The 19748-nt window shown below is 45.2% G+C and overlaps 1 protein-coding gene across 1 annotated transcript in view; it reads left to right on the top strand.

Annotated features, from left to right (window-relative positions):
- Positions 1-7176: 7176 nt before the first annotated feature.
- Positions 7177-19748, top strand: part of CCBE1 (collagen and calcium binding EGF domains 1) — a 178269-nt gene continuing 165697 nt past the window's right edge. The window contains exons 1-2 of the mRNA XM_070420390.1: positions 7177-7744; positions 8141-8221. Of these exons, the coding sequence (XP_070276491.1) occupies positions 7614-7744; positions 8141-8221 (212 nt within the window). The 5' untranslated portion in view covers positions 7177-7613. The remainder of the gene's footprint in view (positions 7745-8140; positions 8222-19748) is intronic.

Below are 19748 nucleotides of genomic sequence, written 5' to 3'. Positions count from 1 at the left end.
ATGTGGCTCTTTTGGTATTACGTCATGAATAGGTGCCATTTTAGTTCATGCATCTCATGTTATATTAGAATCTAACAACCTTTAACTTGAACTCTAAGATGTTGCTACACAATTGCCTTGGAACGTTTTCTTTATATCTTCTGTTTGTTTGACTTTTAATCCTCACCTGAGGATATTTTTTCTATTAATTTCCAGAGAGAGTGAAAGGGAGGAAGGGAGGGGGGGAGAGAGAGAGAACATTGATGTGAGGGAGACACTTTGACTGGTTTCCTCCTGCACGTGCCCCACGCCCCCACGAGGTATTTGCCCTTGACAGGGAATTGAACCTGTGACCCTTCAGTCTGTGGGTTGACACTCTAACCACTGAGCCAAACCTATCAGGACTGAAACGTTTTCTTAAAATGTAACTGCCCTGCTGGGAGATTGTGGCCTCCTCAGGCAGAGGCCCTTCACACTGGTGCAAATTTTCCAGACCTGACCCGCTTAAGCTGCCCAGGAATAACACAATCCCACCAATGGATAGCTTTGAAGAGAGTTTTTGCTCCACTCTAGAATTGACCACAGCTGGGTTTTCACTAGCCAGCTCCTTTACATTTAAGCCATGATTTCATTTAGAATATATGAAAGTCAGACAGCACAGTACCCAGAAGCACAGCTATTCTCCACGGGGAAGTATATACATTCTAATCTCCAGCCACTGTTATTGATTTCACTTACCCAGGGCCTTAATCACTCCCCAACGTCTAATTAAAGCACAGTGGAAACGACACTAATATCAACCCAGCAGCTTAGTTTAGTCTGTTCTGTGACAGGGCATCTCCACGCTGGCCATCCACTTCACAACGTATCTCTTAGGCAAAGCAAATGAGATGAGACAGGGTGGATAATTACATAATCACATCCACATTACTGAAGAAAAGCAGTTAAAATTATATTAGCTATCATTTATCATCTCCGATGCGACTTCGTCCCTGTTATATCTCTCATTTACTCTTTTCAACGATCTTGACTTGGAGATTGTTGCTTCTATATTTTTTATGGATAAACTGAGTCCCAGGATGGTTATGCAATTTGCTCAGGGTCGTCGAGGTTTTAGGTGGAAGAGCAGGATTTCAAACCTAATTTCTTCCCACTTCCCAACGCTATTTCTCAAAACCCATTTTTTTAAAGGAGGGAGGTAAAGTCAACCTCCTATCCAGAGGAAAAAGTTGTTTTTCAGGATACTAAGTACCCATGCTCTGCTAGCATGGGTAATATAGTTATTCACCATAAAAGATATCATGATTCAGATCAGAAAACTTTCAAAGCCAACATTCTTATTACCTGTCACACTGGCTTGATACCATACTACAGGGCTGAGTATCTTTCAGCTCTCACTAAATGTCATATAAGAACTCTTACCCTCAAGGAGATAAGGCATATAAACAGAATGAGCTCTACACAAGGAAAGCAGAGAAGCTGTGGGATTGGAGTTGACACACTCAAAGGAGCCAGCTCATAAATCCTGGGAGAATCCCAACACCCTTTTCTCTATCAGAGACTTTGTCGTGTGGGCCAGAAGCCCTGCCTCTCGTGCTGGCCCCTTACCCTCCCCTGTTCAGGCTGTGGGGACCACAAGAGATGGCGCCATCCCAACCACATGTCCTGCTGTCTCCACTTGTCCCAGAAGGAGTTACAGAATTGAGTGGTGTTAGAACCTTCTCTGAGAAACCCAGGGTTTGGTCCTACAGTTCTCACTGGTCAAGGAGACTGCCAACGCCTATTGTCTCAAGGAGCTCCTGGTTCGGGAGAAACCTGAGACAGGGACTCAGTATCAGAACTTTTAAGAATATGATACTAAAATCACAAGAATAATTTTTCTTGATTTTTTTGGAGACATTCAACCAAGTAACAAGAAGGTTCTCTTTTTTGGTATGGCTCGCACATTTTCTGTCAGCAGCCTGTACACACAGGAGGCTAACTCACCTTTTAAAATTGTTTTTATTTCTACGTTTGGCAAAAATGGTGTGATTTTGTTATACACATGGGAATCAGATGTTTCTTCCTGTCTTGGGAGGAAATTCCAGAGACCTATAGCTTCAATGTACTGCAAGTTAAAACTAAGGTAGAGTAAGTGCAAAGATAATGTACACACCCCAAAAGCAGGGCTTTAAAGCCCTTTCACTGTATTAACATGTTGGATTGTTGTTGCCCCAAGCATTTCCTCATAATGGCTTGGAAATTGGCACACTTGACCACTTTTCAAGGTGTAGCCCTGATTCTCTAAGTCTGTCAATCAAAACTGAAACTGAAGGAAAGGATTCAAGGCAACATGTTTATTGTCGAGAAATTATGTTGTACGTACATCACTCACAATTCAGTAGGAACTCAACCCATGCTTGTTGAGTCTTATTTCTGTGAAAGACATTTACCTGACAGCAGATGGCTGTTGTAACGTTTCAGGGAGATCTACAGGAAAAATCTGTAATTTTTTTTTTTGAGGAATTTATAGGTTTTTCCTTTATGGCAGCGGTTCTCAACCTGTGGGTCGCGACCCCTTTGGCGGTCGAACGACCTTTTCACGGGGGTCGCCTAAGACCATCCTGCATATCAGATATTTACATTACGATTCATAACAGTAGCAACATTACAGTTATGAAGTAGCAACGAAAATACTTTTATGGTTGGGTCACAACATGAGGAACTGTATTTAAAGGGCCAGAAGGTTGAGAACCACTGCTTTATGGCTACCATGAAACTTGTAACTGATCATGTAATTATCCTGAATGGACTTCTGAGAACCTGAGAATTGAGTGTGATCAACTTTAAACAGCACGGGACTTTCTGCTTATATGATCCTGTAGCTTCATTTTATTATCCAGTCCTGATTTTCCCCCCTTTGCCTTAATTGCTTCATTCAATCTTGTTCTATGCTATAATATGTCTAATATGCACAGAAATATACATACTGTATAATAATATGTATTTTTTTAAAAAAAATATGTTTTATTGATTTTCTACAGAGAGGAAAGGAGAGGGACAGAAAGCTGGAAACATCGATGAGAGAGAAACACCGATCAGCTGCCTCCTGCACGCCCCCCACTGGGGATGTGCCCGCAACCAAGGCACATGCCCTTGACCGGAATCGAACTCGGGACCCCCGAGTCCGCAGGCCGACGCTCTATCCACTGAGCCAAACCGGTTCTGGCATAATATGAATTTTTATCAGCCACCAGAAATCCTTTTAATTAGGACATTTTTAAACAAGCAATAGCAAAATGATTTGTGCCCCTAATTAGTGGTGTGTTTTTTTCTCTCTAGAGCAGGGGTCCTCAAACTTTTTAAACAGGGGGCCAGTTCACTGTCCCTCAGACCGTTGGAGGGCCAGACTATGGTTTAAAAAAAACTATGAACAAATTCCTATGCACACTGCACATATCTTATTTTGAAGTAAAGAAACAAAATGGGAACAAATACAATATTTGTATTTGCATGTGGCCCGCGGGCCGTAGTTTGAGGACCCTTGCTCTAGAGTAATATTTTTTTTATTGATCTCTCTTTTGTAATACTATGTTAATTGTCTCCAAAGGAGATGCTGGGGTCTCTTAAAAATGAGTGGGCAAAATGGGTGAAGATGAATGATACAAAGATATAAATGTCCAGTTATAAAATAAATAAACCAAGGGAATGTAATATACAAATCGTGACTATAGTTAATATCATCTATTGGAAAATTGCTAAGAGAGTACATCTTTAAATTTGTCATCACAAGAAAAAAGTTGCAACTTTGTGTGATGGTGGATGTTAACTGGACTTATTGTGGTGACTGCTTCGCAACATATACGAAATCAAATCATTATGCTGTACACCTGAAACTAATATGTCATATGTCAATTTGGCCTCAATTGAAAAATAAATAAAAGTTAAAAAAAAATGAGTGGAAGAGGCCACTGGTTTTATTTAGAAGGACACTCTCCGCTCGATGGCCCTAGCTTTTCTTTTCTTTTTTCCTTTCACGTTGGCTTTGTATGCTGGCCTCTGTATTCCGCAGCCCATCTCCTCATCCCCACCCCACTGCCCCCAGACAACACTCAGTGGTCCTTAACAATACCCGGGCCACCAGGGAGTCCAGCACATGGCACGGTCCATGCCCGAAAGCCCTGGACATGGTAAATTGTATAACTATCCACTCTCTGGTTTGTTTCAGGGGAGCTGACAGGTCTGTGTGGAAAACCTCGCAGAGTGGTATGCTGAAAAGAAATAATCACACAGAGCCTCCCCTGGGGAGCACTGAGGTCCACATCATTAATCTTTGTAACACTCTGATGGGAGAGGCAGGAGGCGAGTCTGCTCATCCGGTGTTTCAGAGAGGAGGGTGACATCGAGGGTCCTCATGACTTTGATTAAATTTTGTTTTAAATCCTAGCTCTAGAAATCCTCTCTGTCTATATCCCTCAGAGACCTATATCCCTCAGAGTCTTTCCCCCTGATAATCAACACCCTCTAAGGCAGCAGAGGAAGGTTGCCCAGACCTGCCTAATGGTCACAGTCCCAGACCCCTGGCAGCTAAAGATAAACTTCTTGACGTAAGTTGTGTTTCAGCTCCTGAGCCCTAAGATGAAACAACCCCCTGGCTACTTGTCCAAGAAACCAGACAGAGGGACGCTGGAAAGGACCTCAGAGCTGTTCTCAAGACCTGAAGAAATAATTCACCTCCCTTACCTCACCTCCGACCAATCAGCTCCCAGCAAGACCCAAACCCCTGGGACTTCGCCCTGTAGCCCACATGCCATCAGGGAGTTCAGGCTTCGAGCATTAGCTTCCCGTTCTCCTGGATGGCACCATTCATTACAAAACAGCCAATATTTCTCCACTGCAGTTCTCAGGTGTTGAGTTTTGGGCTCTGCTGGTGCCAGGAGGATGAACTTTCTGTTCTGTAACAAGGAAATGGGGAGGGAGAGAGTCAGGGTGTCAGGAGAGCAAACCTAAGACTCTGGAGGTCCCTATTACACTCAGCCTCATTCTGACATGTCCCATGCAGGCTGCAGCCTGAGCAGATGCAGGCTTTGTCTTTTACAGGAGTGTTTACCTCCTCAGGGGACTGTTATCCATACATGGCCAGTCACATCCCCTGCTGCTTGGCTCTGCTCTCTAGCCGGCCCCTCAAGCCCCATGCTGAATGTCACACTGTCAGTAGCTGCCAATTCGTTTAAGTTCCAGGCCTCCAGGCAAAGGTTTTCAAGAGGTCCCTGCTGCAGCTCACCTCCTTCATAAATGCTCCGACCACCCTTGGGATTGCCTCCCCTGGCAAACCCGGGCTGTTAGCTTGGCCAGGCCACCTTCTCTGACACCTCATTCTTATCTATGCTCAGTGTAAGGGGCTGAAAATAAGGAGGCAGCAAAGTTTGGCTCGGCCCCAATCTTCTGCCACACAGCTGTGCATATGGACAGTTTTGCTTTTATCAACTGCAGCCTGAGTTACTTTCTCTGCAAGGCAGCGTGTCCCCATAGGTGGCTGACTAGCTATTTAATGAAGCTGATAGCTAATCTCCTACACCGGTCTCTATTATCTGCAGAATTAGCATCCACAGTGCAGCAGTAGAAAAACAAAAGGAGTAAAGATGGGGAAAAGATAGCAAGATATTAAAATAGAATAATTGGTAAACAAATAAAATCACAACCTGCTAGAGAATAGCCTCTTCCCTGCAAGACGAAGATTAAACACTTTTGTGGGACAATCTGGAAGTGATACACTCTTTATAAATTCTAGGATGGGTTTATTTTTCATATGCTTGTCTCTTTAGGAACCCAAACAACAGTTGTGAAATAAACTCTTATATAGCCAGAAAGGGAAAGCTTAAAAGTTAAAACTGAAATTTCTGTGCAATGATTTATGTAAAAGAAAATAACAATAGTTAATGTCTACTGAGCACTCAATATATCCCTGGCACTATAAAAAATGCTTTATAGGCATGACCTCATTTAATACTCACAGATATTTATGAGGGAGGTTTCCCCATTTCACAAACGAGAAAACTGAGTTTCAGAAAAGTTAAAGGTAACGTGCCCAAGTCCGTACACCTAGGAAGCTCACAGCCTGGGTTTGAATCTAAGGTGTGTGTGTTTGTTTGTTTTTCTGACTACATAACGGCCACTCTCAGGTTTTGCAAACATCTGAAGTCTCCTCTGAATCACTACGTGAAAATACACTTATTTTGTCTAGTGCCATATTTAAATATTTGTGTGGTTTATGGTCTTCCATGTCTAGGTAAGATTTGCAGGGGGTGAAAAACACCTCACTGAACCAACAAGTCAGACTCGTAGCTTCAAGGACTATTGTGAGTGTCAAATAAAATTATAAATGTGGAAAATCCTTTGGAAAATATACAAGCATTCTACAGAGGAATGAGGATGTCATTGCTGTTAAAAATGTCGAGGTGTATGTGACAGGCACGGTAATTCTCAGTTGATCAGACTATTTTGAATCAAAACACCTGCCTACCTAACCAGTTAGCACCCCCATAACTTGTGACAAGCTACCTCCCACCTCATGGTCCTGGGGCTAGAGTTAGACATTACAACCTGGCGCTCTTCCTACCTTCTCTGGGCCAGACCACTTGCTTGGCACTTCGGGGCACGTTTATATCGCGAGCTTCTCGTTATCAGAAGAGAATTCCTAACGTGCAATTAAGTGTTAAGATGCAGACATATACGAATTACAGCCGAGCCCCCACCACATGCGCTGATGGACGCCCCCAGCCTGGTTTTCAGGCTATCCATACAGCGCTGTGTTAACTGGATGGGGTTGGGGGTGGACCTTCAGCCTCTCACCTGATCTTCCAGGAGTTTCCAGCTCTCACGTGTGACATATAAACAGCATTCAAGCGGCTCAGGGTAAGAGGATTTAAAACCCCTGGAAAGAGCCGCTGAGAGCTCATTACTGAACCCAGCAGCGCTGCTAACGAATGAAGCGAAGCGGGCGGGGAACTTTCTCCTGGGATTCTAAGGGGGGCAGACTAGCGATCGGACATGAATGGTAGTTTGGAAAAGCAGTCTTAGTCTCCCCACCACCTCCTTCCTCCGTTCAGGGAGAAGGCGGCGGGAAAGCCTAGGGCAGGCGCTCCAGGATGGAAAGCCAACGTCCTGGTCCTGGTCATTAGAAGCCAACTGACGACAGGAAGGAAGCGTGTTAACCCCTCGGCCCCCCTTCTCCCTGGGGGAGAAGCGGCTCCTCCTCCTCTTGGTCGGGCGACCCTGGTGTAAGATGCGAGCAGCCGCCCGCTTTCCGCACCCTGCCCTCCGCTCAGCCCAGGACCGAGGCAGGAGGGAGCGCGCAGCGCAAGGCTGAGTCCAGCGAGTCTGGTGACAGCGTGACCATCCCGGCCGAGACGACGTGGACCCCGCCACCCTCCAGGTCGTTCACCAGCCGGTCTACGGAATTTGCACTCTGCACCCCAACTCCTAGCCTGGTCCCCCAGCAGCCCAGCCCCTGTGCCTTCGCAGGTGGCGCAAACGCCCCTGCCCTCCGGCGCCCCCTGCCGGGGAGAGAGACGGCGGCAGCGGCGGGCGCGGAGGAGCAGGGCGCAGGGCGGGCGGAGGGCTCCGGCGCCTGGAAGAAGCCGGGAGCGTCCCCGATGGTGCCGCCGCCTCTGAGCCGGGGAGGAGCGGCGACGGGGCAGCTGGGCAAGAGCCTGGGTCCGCTGCTGCTGCTCCTGGCGCTGGGACACACGTGGAGCTACCGCGAGGAGCCTGAGAACAGCGACAGGTAAGCGCTGCCGGCCCCTGAATGGTGCACGCCAGGCGCTCCGGGTGCAGGCGACCCGCACCCTCGCCACCCATCAGTCACGGGCTGGGCGCTCAACTGTCCCGGGCGACACTCAACTCTGCCCGGGGGGTGACAGTCTCCGCGCCATCAGCCTGGGCTTCCCCCATCTGTGATACCTCTGCCCCCCGCTCCTGCCGCTATCCTGCGATCCGCTTCTTCAGCTCCAGTGCCCCTGGGACTGGGTTCCCTCGGTGCGACCCTCTCCGGAGGCCGCTGGGCGTCCGCGCTCGGGGACCAGTGGCTGCTCGGCGCGCCGGGACGCGGATCCCCCGGCGCGCACTGGCCGGCGCTCTCACGTGGGGAGTCAATGACTTTGCCTCTCTAACTTTTTCGTAGAGAAGTCTGCTCAGAAAACAAAATCGCCACGACCAAATACCCGTGTCTGAAGGCCTCGGGCGAGCTCACCACGTGTTTCAGGTAAGCCTCAGGCTGTGTCTTGTCGCCGCTGGGCACCCAGGCTGGTGGGAAGGCGGCACCGCAAAGGAGGGGGATGGAGGTGCTTTCGGGCACGGGGTGCTGGGATGCCCTGGGTGACTTCTCCGTGGTGCGCACCTTTCTCTGTGTTTTCTGGGCCAGGGCAGCAACAGGCACCCGAGAGTCTGCACCTAGAGTCTGTGCCCTAAGGGCCAGGGGCTGTTTGCTGGTCTCGGGAACTTTCGCGTGGCGGAGGTTGGAGGGGAAGAGGTGGAAAGTTTATAAGGAAAGTGGATCGGATTGTGGTTGTAAACAGCGAGGCAGAGACGAATGACTGCTTTTATATCTTGTTTTGAAAACACAACATCAATAAGTAAATACTTGGCCTTGGGCTGTCCTGTGACCTTCTGCCAGGACAGAGTGTAACACTGTCAGAGCCTCTGTGGGCAAAGGGGTGGGGAGATGGTTGTGTTGATTGAAAACAAAAACAAAAACAAAATGTCAAGATTGTTGAGCTATCAAGAAGAGGAACAGTCTTTTTCCTAAAACGTGGCCCACAGAGCACCTGTGTGCTTGTTAAAGCTAAGCCTGGATGGAGCTAGGGAATCTATCGTTTGAAAAATGCTCCCCAGTTGTTGTTTTTCTCAACAAAAGGAAGGGGAGGCACTGTTCTCTGCTTGCAGCTTTTTGGAGGTGAGGGTTGATGTGATTTTCATCATGTGTTCTTGGCTTCTATTCATTCCAGTGCTCTCACTGGACGGAGGAGGCGTGCACCCATAAGTGTGTATTAGTTGCCTGCTTTCTAAAGGTGCTGTGGGAGATACTGTGATCCCCATACACACCGGACTCATCTCCGTCTTTGGGAACCGTACACTGTTTGGGGTACCAGGATAAATATTGGGCAGTGCTAGGTAACACTGCAACCCCCAGAGATGAACTTGAAAGAAAAGGAAATTTTACTATTTATAATGTCATAGCAGATGAATCAACCATGATTGTTTTCAGCTTTCAGGAACATGTTATTTCATGGGCTCAGAGGTTCTGGTGTGAGTGGTTTCAGGGCTGGTCAGTTTAGTGGCACAAAAGCGCATCAGTTACGCCAGGTGCCATGCTTTAAAATCTGTCCTTGGCGGTGGAATGATGACGGGCTTTTAGGCGAATCAATAGTCACTCCTTGGGAAGGGCTGCCTTCTCCGGGACATGGTGTGTGTGTGTGTGACCACTGAACAAAATACGTGAGGGTTAGAGAAGGAGGAGGAAATGTGTTTAGTTGGCAGGTAAAAATCGGAAGAGGTTAACTGGGTAAGCAAGGTCACCCAATTGGTGAAATGACTTGGTGGTACTGGCACCAGAATTGCTTGCCTGGTTCTAGCCCTGTGTTTCATCCACATGACCACAATATTTCTTCGGACGCATTGTTTTCCTATCACCACAGTATAAAGCCTCTAATTTAATATGGAAAGTGTCCCTGAGGTGGTTTGCTCATTTGTTCAGAGCCTGAAGGTCCGCCTGCACATAAATCAGCGAGTTACAGAATGCTTGTCCAATTGCAGGAGCCACGGGTGCCTGATGAGTGTCCTAAGGTTAGGACAAGTCCATTTGTTAGGACTGTTACTGTCATTTTTTTCCCCTTCAGATGTTTGAAACAGCAGGGTTTCTTTCACACCTAGACTCTCAGCAAGAAACACTAGCAGTGTCTCGATGTGTTTCCACTAAGAGGAATGGGAGAGGATGTTTCCAGCTGGAGAAAATGCCCCGTGAATATTCAGTTATTTGGGTTTAAGTTACTTTATGGGAGTGGAGAGTTCTAGGTGTACTCCATTGCTTTAACACTACTTCGATAATATAGTGCTTTTTCCCTTTGTATTCTCATTCCTTTATTTTCTATTTTAGATTCCACCCCCGCCCCCCCAAAAAATTGAAATATAAGTGACATTGAGCACACAAATCTAAACTCTGCAGTTCCATATGTGTATACCCATGCAACCTCCACTCGGGGACAATATAGGGCAGTTCCAGTGGTTTAGAAGCTGTCTCAGACCGTCCAATCAGTACATTCCACCAAAAGTTAGTAATTTTGTAAAGATAGTGTCTTGGCAGTTGCTGCCCCCATTTGGTTTTTGAACCCTGAGAATGGAGGAATACTATGGACGCCTTGGTTTGTGAATTGTGGTTGTCCTGGCTCTTGCTAATTCGACTGTGGTCTGGAAACCAGCCACGTGGGGGGACCTCTGCAGATGGACCGCATTCACCTTAAACCAGACTGAGAACCAGCCTTCCAGGAAACCAACTCTTCAGCTCTTAGGCGACCCCCAATTAAGCTGTAAGTACCACAGCAACGCTACTGCTCTGGGAACTCTATCTGATTACGTAGGCCCACTCTTTACTAGCTGTCTTTTGGTGAACAATTTTAGCACAGAGAAAGAACTTCTTGAACTTGTTGAAAATGACTTAAGAAATTATTATTATTGATATGGAGATGGGTTTAATACTAAAATGAGTATGGTAGATGCAACAAATCTGATCTACCTAAAAAGATAGGGAGATGAAATAATGAGAATAATCTTTGTTCTGCCCCGCCCCCAGCCCATACATTTCTACGTGGCTTCACGTAAGCAGCATCTCTCCACTTTAGCCTTTTGCAATATGTTAAATAATGGCAATTTGAGGATTGACTATGTATTCAGCACTGTTCTATGCACTTTGCATACATTAAGTCTTATCCTCAAAGCCACACTGTAGCATTTGTATTCTCAGTTTTGCAGAGGAGGGAACCCAGACTCAAATGGATTAAGTAAACTTGCCCAGAGTCACAATTAATATATGTGAGAGCCAAGATTCAAACCCAAGTTTGTCTGACTTCAAAGTCTGGGTCCTTTTATCTTCCCAGAGGTGTCTACAGATGAGGCCGAACTTTCCAGATCCTGGGATCTAAGTAAGGAAGAAGACTAAATTCAAGTGACTATAAATTCAAAAGAAAGTTTAATAGAAACCCGGGTCATGGTGCGAACCCATTTAGATGGGTCCCAACATTCACCATGGCCATAGTGGTTTATGCCCTTGAGATCTGTCTTAAATAATTAACTCTGTATTATCATATTATACACAAAATTGGTTCATACATATATAGCTTTCCTTCCTTGTAGGATTTTACCTTAATCCTAGGGTGTGTCTCTAGAGATTATCTAGGGCAGTGGTTGGCAAACTGCGACTCGCAAGCCACATGCGGCTCTTTGGCCCCTTGAGGGTGGCCACGAAGTTTCAATCACACTGTACGTGCGCACCCGCATGTGGTATTTTGTGGAAGAGCCACACTCAAGGGGCCACAGTTTGCCGACCACTGCTCTAGGGCAATGTACATTGTGCCAATACCCAAAATGTACTACGCACTGTTGAATGAATGCCAATGACACCTTAACAAGAGTCCATGTTTACTTAACATTATCATCTGACATAGGGCATACTCTTTCCCAGCTAAGATGTCAGAGTTGGTGTGGGATGTAGCTGAGTTTATTAGAGCCAAATGAAGCATATAAAGCTATCATGGCCTTACTCCTCCTGTGACTATTAAAGCTTTTCCCACAAGCTGACTTTCCCTTAACCGTCCCCCCCCACCCCCCAAACCATGTAGCTTGAATGAAAGTTTTGTGTTTATTTTTACCTTCCTTTATGGGTCTCATATCAATAAAAGGAAATGTTAAAGGCTTTTTAAAAATAAGACAAAAGGAATACATATGTTATGTGTATGAATTGTCAGTAAAATCCAGTTTTTACTGAGTGAGGCTGTGTCTAATAAACATCCTAGTTAAATTTTTTTGTCTATTACAGATTTATTGAACATCTATTATGAGCTTAAAATAGTCCTAGAGCCCTAGCTGGTTTGGCTCAGTGGACAGAATGTCGGCCTGCAGACACAAGGGTCCTGGGTTCGATTTCTATCAAGGGCATATGCAATGGGTTGCAGGCTCAATCCCCAGTGAGGGATGTGCAGGAGGCAGCTGATCAATGATTCTCTCTCATCATTGATGTTTCTATCTCTCTCCCTCTCTCTCTGAAATCAATAAAAATATATTTTAAAAAATAGTCCTAGAAAATGAGCACAGAAGATTAAGCTACAGTCCCTGGTTGCAGTTTACAGACTTGATTTTTAGACAAGGCCTTTGAAACTGTAACCAACACACATGGTACATGATTGAGTTCAAAGTCATGTAGTTTACACTATACTATCAATGATCAGGGAGAGATTCAAGCAGCTGGGAACGAGTTTATGGGGAAGAGAGCACAGCTTTGTTTTTGAGCATGGCTGTTTAACATAGTGTGCTCGGTGTTTGTCTAAGTTGCGTTAGCTATGATTTTCACCATCGGGGTTCATGGACCTCCAAGTGGAGGCCCCCAGCTGCCCCTCAGCTGTATTTGTTCAGGCAGTGGTGTCTTACTAGGCACTGCTCTTGCTCAGGGTCATGTTCCCATAGGAAATAATGACATGGGGAGGCAAACCTCCCACTTCTCTTTGAGATAATACAACAGCGTTGCCAAATCCTATTAAAACTTGGAAGTTAATGTGATATTTCTGCAAATGTGTTTACTTGGAATTTGGAGAACAAGATGGTCACTTAATTAGAGCAGCATCACCAGATGAGAGCACCGGACTGTAGCTAAGGCTACACTGCGGGAAGGCCTGGAGAATGCACTTTCTGGTAGGTCACCGGGTTCCTACAGAAGACTTTGGTAATGTCAAACATGCATAATAGTAGAAACTCAGCCAGGGTTTGAATTCTAGCTCTACCATTTGTGTTGTGACCTTAAGCAGTTTCTTAATCTCTGTGCTTTAATTTTCTCCTTTGTAAAGTGAGGATCACATTAGTACTAGAGTTATAAGGTTGCCATGAAGATGAAATGAGTTAACGTGTGTAGGAAGTGCTCAACAACTATTATCTCTCGTGACTGCTGCTGTGTCTCCCTATGTCTGGTGTAGTGAGTGCATGTAGTAGATGCTCTGTGGACATCTGTTGAGTTTTATTTGTGAGTTTGGGGCTTACTAGTAGACATTTTTGAAAGTGCAAATTCAGATGACAGCCAGAAACACTGAGAGTGTTTATGTACCAGTCACACATCAGTTGTTTCTAGATGCCGTTCCAAATGTGGAGTAGCCCAGATTGGGAAAGTTACAAAAGAACTTATCTTTGCTTCCTGCCTTCTACCTGACTACTCAAGGTGCCCAACTTGTGTGACCATAGGGTCAGGTAGAGGCCCAGTTACCCCATTTTAGAGGATCTTAGCGGTGAATCCCTTGCATAGGGTCATGAAGGAGTCTTGTTGGCAGAGAGAAGACTAGAAATCAGATCATTCAGTCCTCAGCGCAGTTCTGGTCTCTCTTTCCGCTGCCCCCCTGTCTTGTGGCCCACATACTAGTAGCTCAGGACCGGCACCGAGAGCAGCTCTGTGAATAGTTGGCTTATTTTAGGACATGCGATCCCACTTTAAAAAAGCATTTATATCTTAACTGTTGACACCCTAATGTTAAGGAGAAAGTGGTAACGGATGTTGGGAAGAACAGAGCAGGGGACAGGTGAAGGTGGCTTTATGCAAAACTGCCTAAATCGCAGGCATGCTGAAGGCAGCCTGTTTCCCTGTGCTGGTCCTGTCTCCCATTGGGCAGTCAGCCCTCAGAGGGCTTGAATCAACTGTCCCCTCATCCACAGCTGTATCCCTGGAGGTTAGCCCTATGCCTGGACAGTCCTGCATACACATTATCAAATGACCAAGAGAATGAATATGTGAACATTACAAGTAAATAGTGATGAGATTTGACTTAAATCTTTCAGGCCTTTCAGCAACCCGATTACCTGCACCTCCACAAGATGCTGCCACAGTTTGCACTGGTTCCCAGTTTGACTGGCTTAATGTTAACTGCTGATGTAGTTAGTACAGGGCTAATTCTGGCAGCTCTGGCTAACTCCATGAGCTTGCTATTTTAAATAACGCCTGAAGAGGACCTGGGTATTCCTGCTCATGTGACAATTTCCCTATAGACACTGGCTTTGATGGGGAGGATGATAGTTTCAAAGGGAAGCCCGCTTCCTCCCACACTCTCTTATTTTTTAAGCTGAAGAACAGGTGTTAGAGGAGGGAAGGTAGCGGGCATCGGCCAAGGCAGCCTCTGTATCACTTTTCACTCATTCTTGGAGACACAATACAAAGTGTTAGGAAACAGCTAACAATTGAACTCGCCACCAAAGGCTGTGCTTTCACTGGTGTGTTCTTTGAGTCCGGGTCCAGTTGCTACTCTCATTGTCCCTGAAGTAGCTGATGCCTGACTTCCTACATTAATTCACTTCATCTTTTCTAAGTGAAGCTGGGGTGGGTGCACCCGGAAAAAGCAAATGTGCTCTTCCTTTGTTCTAGAATACTCTATCTTCTTAGGAGAAAGCTTGCATTTCAATCAGTAGTTTCCGTGTCAGTGGGTTCAGCTTCCGAAAACCCCTACCCCGCTGCTCAGCAGGACTCTTCACTTTTGTGCGTTAGAGGGTCTGCCTGCTCGGGCAGTTGCAGAATATCAGGAGAACAAAGGTCTCCAGTCTGTTCAGTTTATTGCTTTTATTTGGGGGATGAAAAAGTAAACAGCTATAACATCTGCAGCTTCTTTTTTTGCCAAGCTAGGCTCTTCCTTTTCTACGAAGCCATTTACCACTCTTCAAGTTTTACCAACAGTTTTCATTCATTTATTCAACAAATACCTGTGATCTTGTTTTGTGTGCCAAGCACAGTTTCTAGGCAATTGGAATACATCTGTGAATAGAGTAGATACAAAACAAACTTCTGCTATTATGGAATTTATGGATTTTAGTTCACCTTATCTTTCAGTAAAGGAATGTTGAGCCAACGATGACCTTTGGGACATTTTAAAGAGAGCTGTTTTTGGCACACATCTGATTAATATCACATTTTGGGGGTTAGGGACTTGAAATTTTCTGTGGCCCAGCTATATCCTTTCAGCAAAAGAACCAACACAGGTCCAAACAGGGGCACGAGAACATGAGGTTGGTGGGAATCAAAGATTTTTCTGCAGAGGTGCCACAAGTTTCTCCTAAGCATGATTGGAATGTGAAAGCATTACCGGGAGGTGGTGAATTCTCTGATCATGTGCCCTGACAGGTGGCCAGTGGCATCAGAATTGGCCCATTAGGGACAGATACCTTGGCCAGTTCACCTTGTATTTCCCAACAGTAACTTTAAGCAGAGTGCATCCACCTCCAACATTCCCCGATTCTCCTAATGATCTATTATAGATCTATTGTCATAAATGTATTAGGACCTTCTGGACAATTTCTGGACCTGAAACACCTGTAGGGGGTGGAGTGGTGTTATAATGTCTACGTGATAATCCCCATTGAGCAAAGGAGTGCTTTGTCTTCTTTCTAGCTTCAAGGTGTGATCCGTGCAAGTCAGTAGTAGGTGTGAGAGAGCTTGTCTGGGTCTATACGTTCCCTCCTTGTTCAGTGGGATAGAAAACTAGAACATCTTTCCATGCCCTTTATGATCTCAGAAACTTGATCCCCATCTATTCTCAGCCTTCATATCCCTTCTTACCCTTTCCCCCTTGGCCCCTTCTGTGGGGTGTTTTCTGTTTACTCCTACCAGGGTGAAGCCCCCCCCCCCATCTTTAATTCTTTGGGAATGGCAGGGGCAAATGTCAGCCTGAACTGGCGGGAAGCCAGGAGGGCCCTCTGCACACAGATCTGGCCCTGAGAGTTTGGTGTAGAGAATAGGAATTGGCAAAGTAGAGCCCATGGCATGTTTTTATACAACCCATGATCTATGGATGCTTTTTACATTTTTCAAGAACTGTAAAAGAAAAGTCTATGCAACTGAGACCTTATTTGGCCCCCAGAGCCTCAGCTATTTACTATCTGGCCTCTTGCCAACTTCTAAAGAACCAGCAGAATACAGAGACCAGGAGTGGGTTTCTCTGCCATACATAACCCTGTCCACAGGTCTGAGTCCTCAAAGAGATGACTTTGGGGGCATTTAGTCAGCTTCATCGTTGGGTCCTTTGCCTGTGTATTGCTTCATTTTATTGTTATTAGACCTCCTGGTCTGAGTGAGCATCTTTGACCATGACTTGGTTTGCTGAATTACTTAATAGTTTTTGTTGAGCTGGAACTTTATTGAATCATCACCCCTCAGTGATATGCTAAATAAACATAACTTGCCAGAACATTAAGAAGCTGGGTTTTTTTGCAGGTAGTTAAGTATTAACTCACTGCTGCCTTTCTGCATTCCCAAGATGAGCCTTCCTTGCTTGTTGAGCAATCCTGGGATAGCCTGGGCCGCCCTCCCACCTCCCCTAATGCCCCACTTAATTCCTAATGTGCATATTGATCATCACATGCTTTGATGACTCAAAGCCACCCTGTGAAGCCATAAACTTCATGTACAGGGGAAAACTTTTCTCATTCAGAAATTAAATGATAATATGTATTTTACTTGAAGAATGTCTAGAAAAAGTCATTTTCAATGACAGGTATTCTAAATCAGAGTTGCAATGTTATATTTTTCCTTATATGGCTAAAAAGTATCATACCATTACACAACTGCACTATATACAAGATAGGGTGAGGCAAAAGTCAGTTTATAGTTTTATGCGAAACAATTTATTCTTGTATTATTAATAATTGTATTTTCCACATGAACAACTGTAAACCTGCTTTTACCCCACCCTGTACATCAGTAATTAAACTTTTGAACTTAAACCCTGAACTGCCTTTTCACAATGCCAACTCTTCTTTTCTCCTAGGTGTTTTTAGAAATTTTTATTGAATCTATTGGGGTGACATTGGTTAATAAAATTATACAGGTTTCAAGGCTACAGTTCTATACCACATCAGCTGTATATTGAATTGTGTGTTTACCACATGATGCCAACTCTTCTGTCCCATGAAAGATGGAGGAGAGTCCTAAAGAGTGATGCCTTCTGACACCGAGAATGGGGAAAAGTGGAGAAGGAAAGAGACCTGTTTAAAAGAAATATTTTGAGGGGAGAGAAGCAAAGTTTGCCAATGGTGTTTTGGAGATAGGAAGAAACATGTTGAAATGCACCCCTTGACATACTAGGAAGATTAAGATGTTGTGGGGTATAGCAAAGGGGTGTGAAGGTTTGATAAGAGCATCCTGTGGGTATGAAGATGGGCCAAAAAAAAAAAAAAGTCATGTGGGAACTTGTGACATTGACCACAGTCATTTTTACTGATTCGGCTAAATGCAGCTTAAAAGAAAGGCAGACTGAGCTTGTGAAAGTTGACAGACTTACAAACCCATTTTTAACATCTTGCGTGCATGCATTTGGCAGATTGTATTCTAGCTTCGTACAAGTTCTCACTCAGGGTCTCTGAGCAGGTGTGTGGCCAAGCCGGGGTTCTAGGCCAGACGCTCTGACTCTAGAGCAGCCGTGGGCAAACTACGGCCCGCGGGCCGGATCCGGCCCGTTTGAAATGAATAAAACTAAAAAAAAAAAAAAAAAAGACCGTACCCTTTTATGTAATGATGTTTACTTTGAATTTATATTAGTTCACACAAACACTCCATCCATGCTTTTGTTCCGGCCCTCCCGTCCAGTTTAAGAACCCATTGTGGCCCTCGAGTCAAAAAGTTTGCCCACCCCTGCTCTAGAGCCTATATTCTTCTTAACCATTGGGCTCTCCTGAAAGGCCTGACAATTGCAGTTACCTTGCCAACCACAGATTTAAAAGAGGCATTTAGAAGAGGGAGGGAGGGAGGGAGGGCTGCTAGAACTAGGGATGGCAATCCCACTGGTAATGACTGGTGAAAACGTAAGTCGGACAAGTCATCAAGAGTAGACACAAGACCCCCCCCCCCCATTAGTTTGCTCAGGCTGTCTAAACAAACTACCATGGACTTGGGGTTTAAACAACAAATTTATTTTCTCAGGTCTGGAGGCTAGAAGTCTGAGCTCAAGGTGTTGACAGGATTGATCATTAGGAGGCCTTTCTCCTCGGCTTATAGATGGCTGTCTTCTTCCTGTGTCTTCACATGTCTCTCCTCCGTTCGTGTCTGTGTCCTAATTTCCTCTTATAAGGACACCGCCTGTTGGGACGCATTGGATTAGGGGCCATTCTGATGGCCTCATTTGAACTCAGTGACCACTTTAAAGCCCCTATCTCTAAGTATGCTCATATTCTGAAGTACTGGAGTTAGGACTTCAACTTACGAATTTTGGGAGAAAAGTTCTGCCCATAACATACCCCCTAAAAACACACCCCAAACACTGGGTCCATGTAATAAAGGGGGCATTTTTCATACACACCGTAATCCCCATGGCATCGCTGTCCACCATGGTGCTCCTGAGCCAGCCAATGAAATTAGAGAACCTTCAGCAATACCCCTGAAGAAGAGAAAGGATTAAGTTGTACAGCTAAAGCCTGTGTTGGCGGGCCATCGGAGCCTGGTGTCTCCCATCCCTTGTCTGCTGGGTCCCAGTCTTTTTCTCCTGGCATCTCCTTTCCACTCAGGGAGGGTGGGAGGGCAGTCAGGGCACGATGAGGTGGCCAAGGTGGATCACAAAGGGTGGGGAGTTCTGAGTTTCCGAAGCTGATCAGTCCTAAGTCCCATGGTGCGAATTCCATCACTTCATTTCCCAATGCAGGCTCTCAGCTTGGTGTCTCTAGCTACTTAGTGACCTTAAATACATTTTTATAAAATGTCTTGCTTTGTTGCTGTACTGCATGAAACCTTCTTCCAAGACGTAAACATGGCTCAGAATATTATAAATTAAAGCGTTTCAGTGTCAAGCTGTGTTTTTCTTTCCTTGCAAGCATCAAACACAAACACACTTTTTTCCACATAGTGTGATAGAAAATCTATGTGCTGGCCCGGCAGTCTCTCGAGTCTTCCCCTGTGCTAACTGAAAGAATTCTCAACCCCCAGTTAACACAAGGCTTTTTATAGGTTTGCATCAACTTGATGCAACGTGAGACAATGCTCTCTGCGGTTTGACTGTGTAGTCATCATCCCAGCCCTATATTTACCATATGGCCTTAAGCCAGGCAGTCCCGAAGAAAGGTCTAATGTAGTGTGCATAGTGACATTCATGGAATTGCATCTTTTGAGTGCAATAACAGCAATTATGCTGATTAAATCATAGAAATTACTATAAATCCAGAAATAAAGGAACTGTAACTGTATTTCAGGGATGGGTGTGCCCCTGAGCTTCTTACTGAGGGATTTCTTTGAATTGGAGGCTGGCAAGATGTGAAGTGGTTCATAAGTGGTCTTGGAGTTTGATAGCATATGAGTGTGGCACCCTATTTGAGAGGAAATAATAGGAATGGATATTTAAAATCTTTTTAAAATCTATTGAGAGGGAGGGAGGAGGAGGAGAGAGAGAGAGAAAAAAATCAATTTGTTGTTCCACTTATTTATGCATTCATTGGTTGATTCTGTATGTGCCCTGACCAGGGGTTGAACCCGCAACCTTGGCAGATTGGGATGACACTCGAACCAACTGAGCCAC

The sequence above is a fragment of the Myotis yumanensis genome, unplaced genomic scaffold, assembly GCF_028538775.1.
Source record: "Myotis yumanensis isolate MYYU_CA2020_CCGP unplaced genomic scaffold, mMyoYum1.0.hap1 SCAF_7, whole genome shotgun sequence".
NCBI lineage: Eukaryota > Metazoa > Chordata > Mammalia > Chiroptera > Vespertilionidae > Myotis > Myotis yumanensis.
The sequence above is the reverse complement of the archived record's forward strand: the minus strand, read 5'-3'. Positions and strand labels throughout refer to the sequence as shown.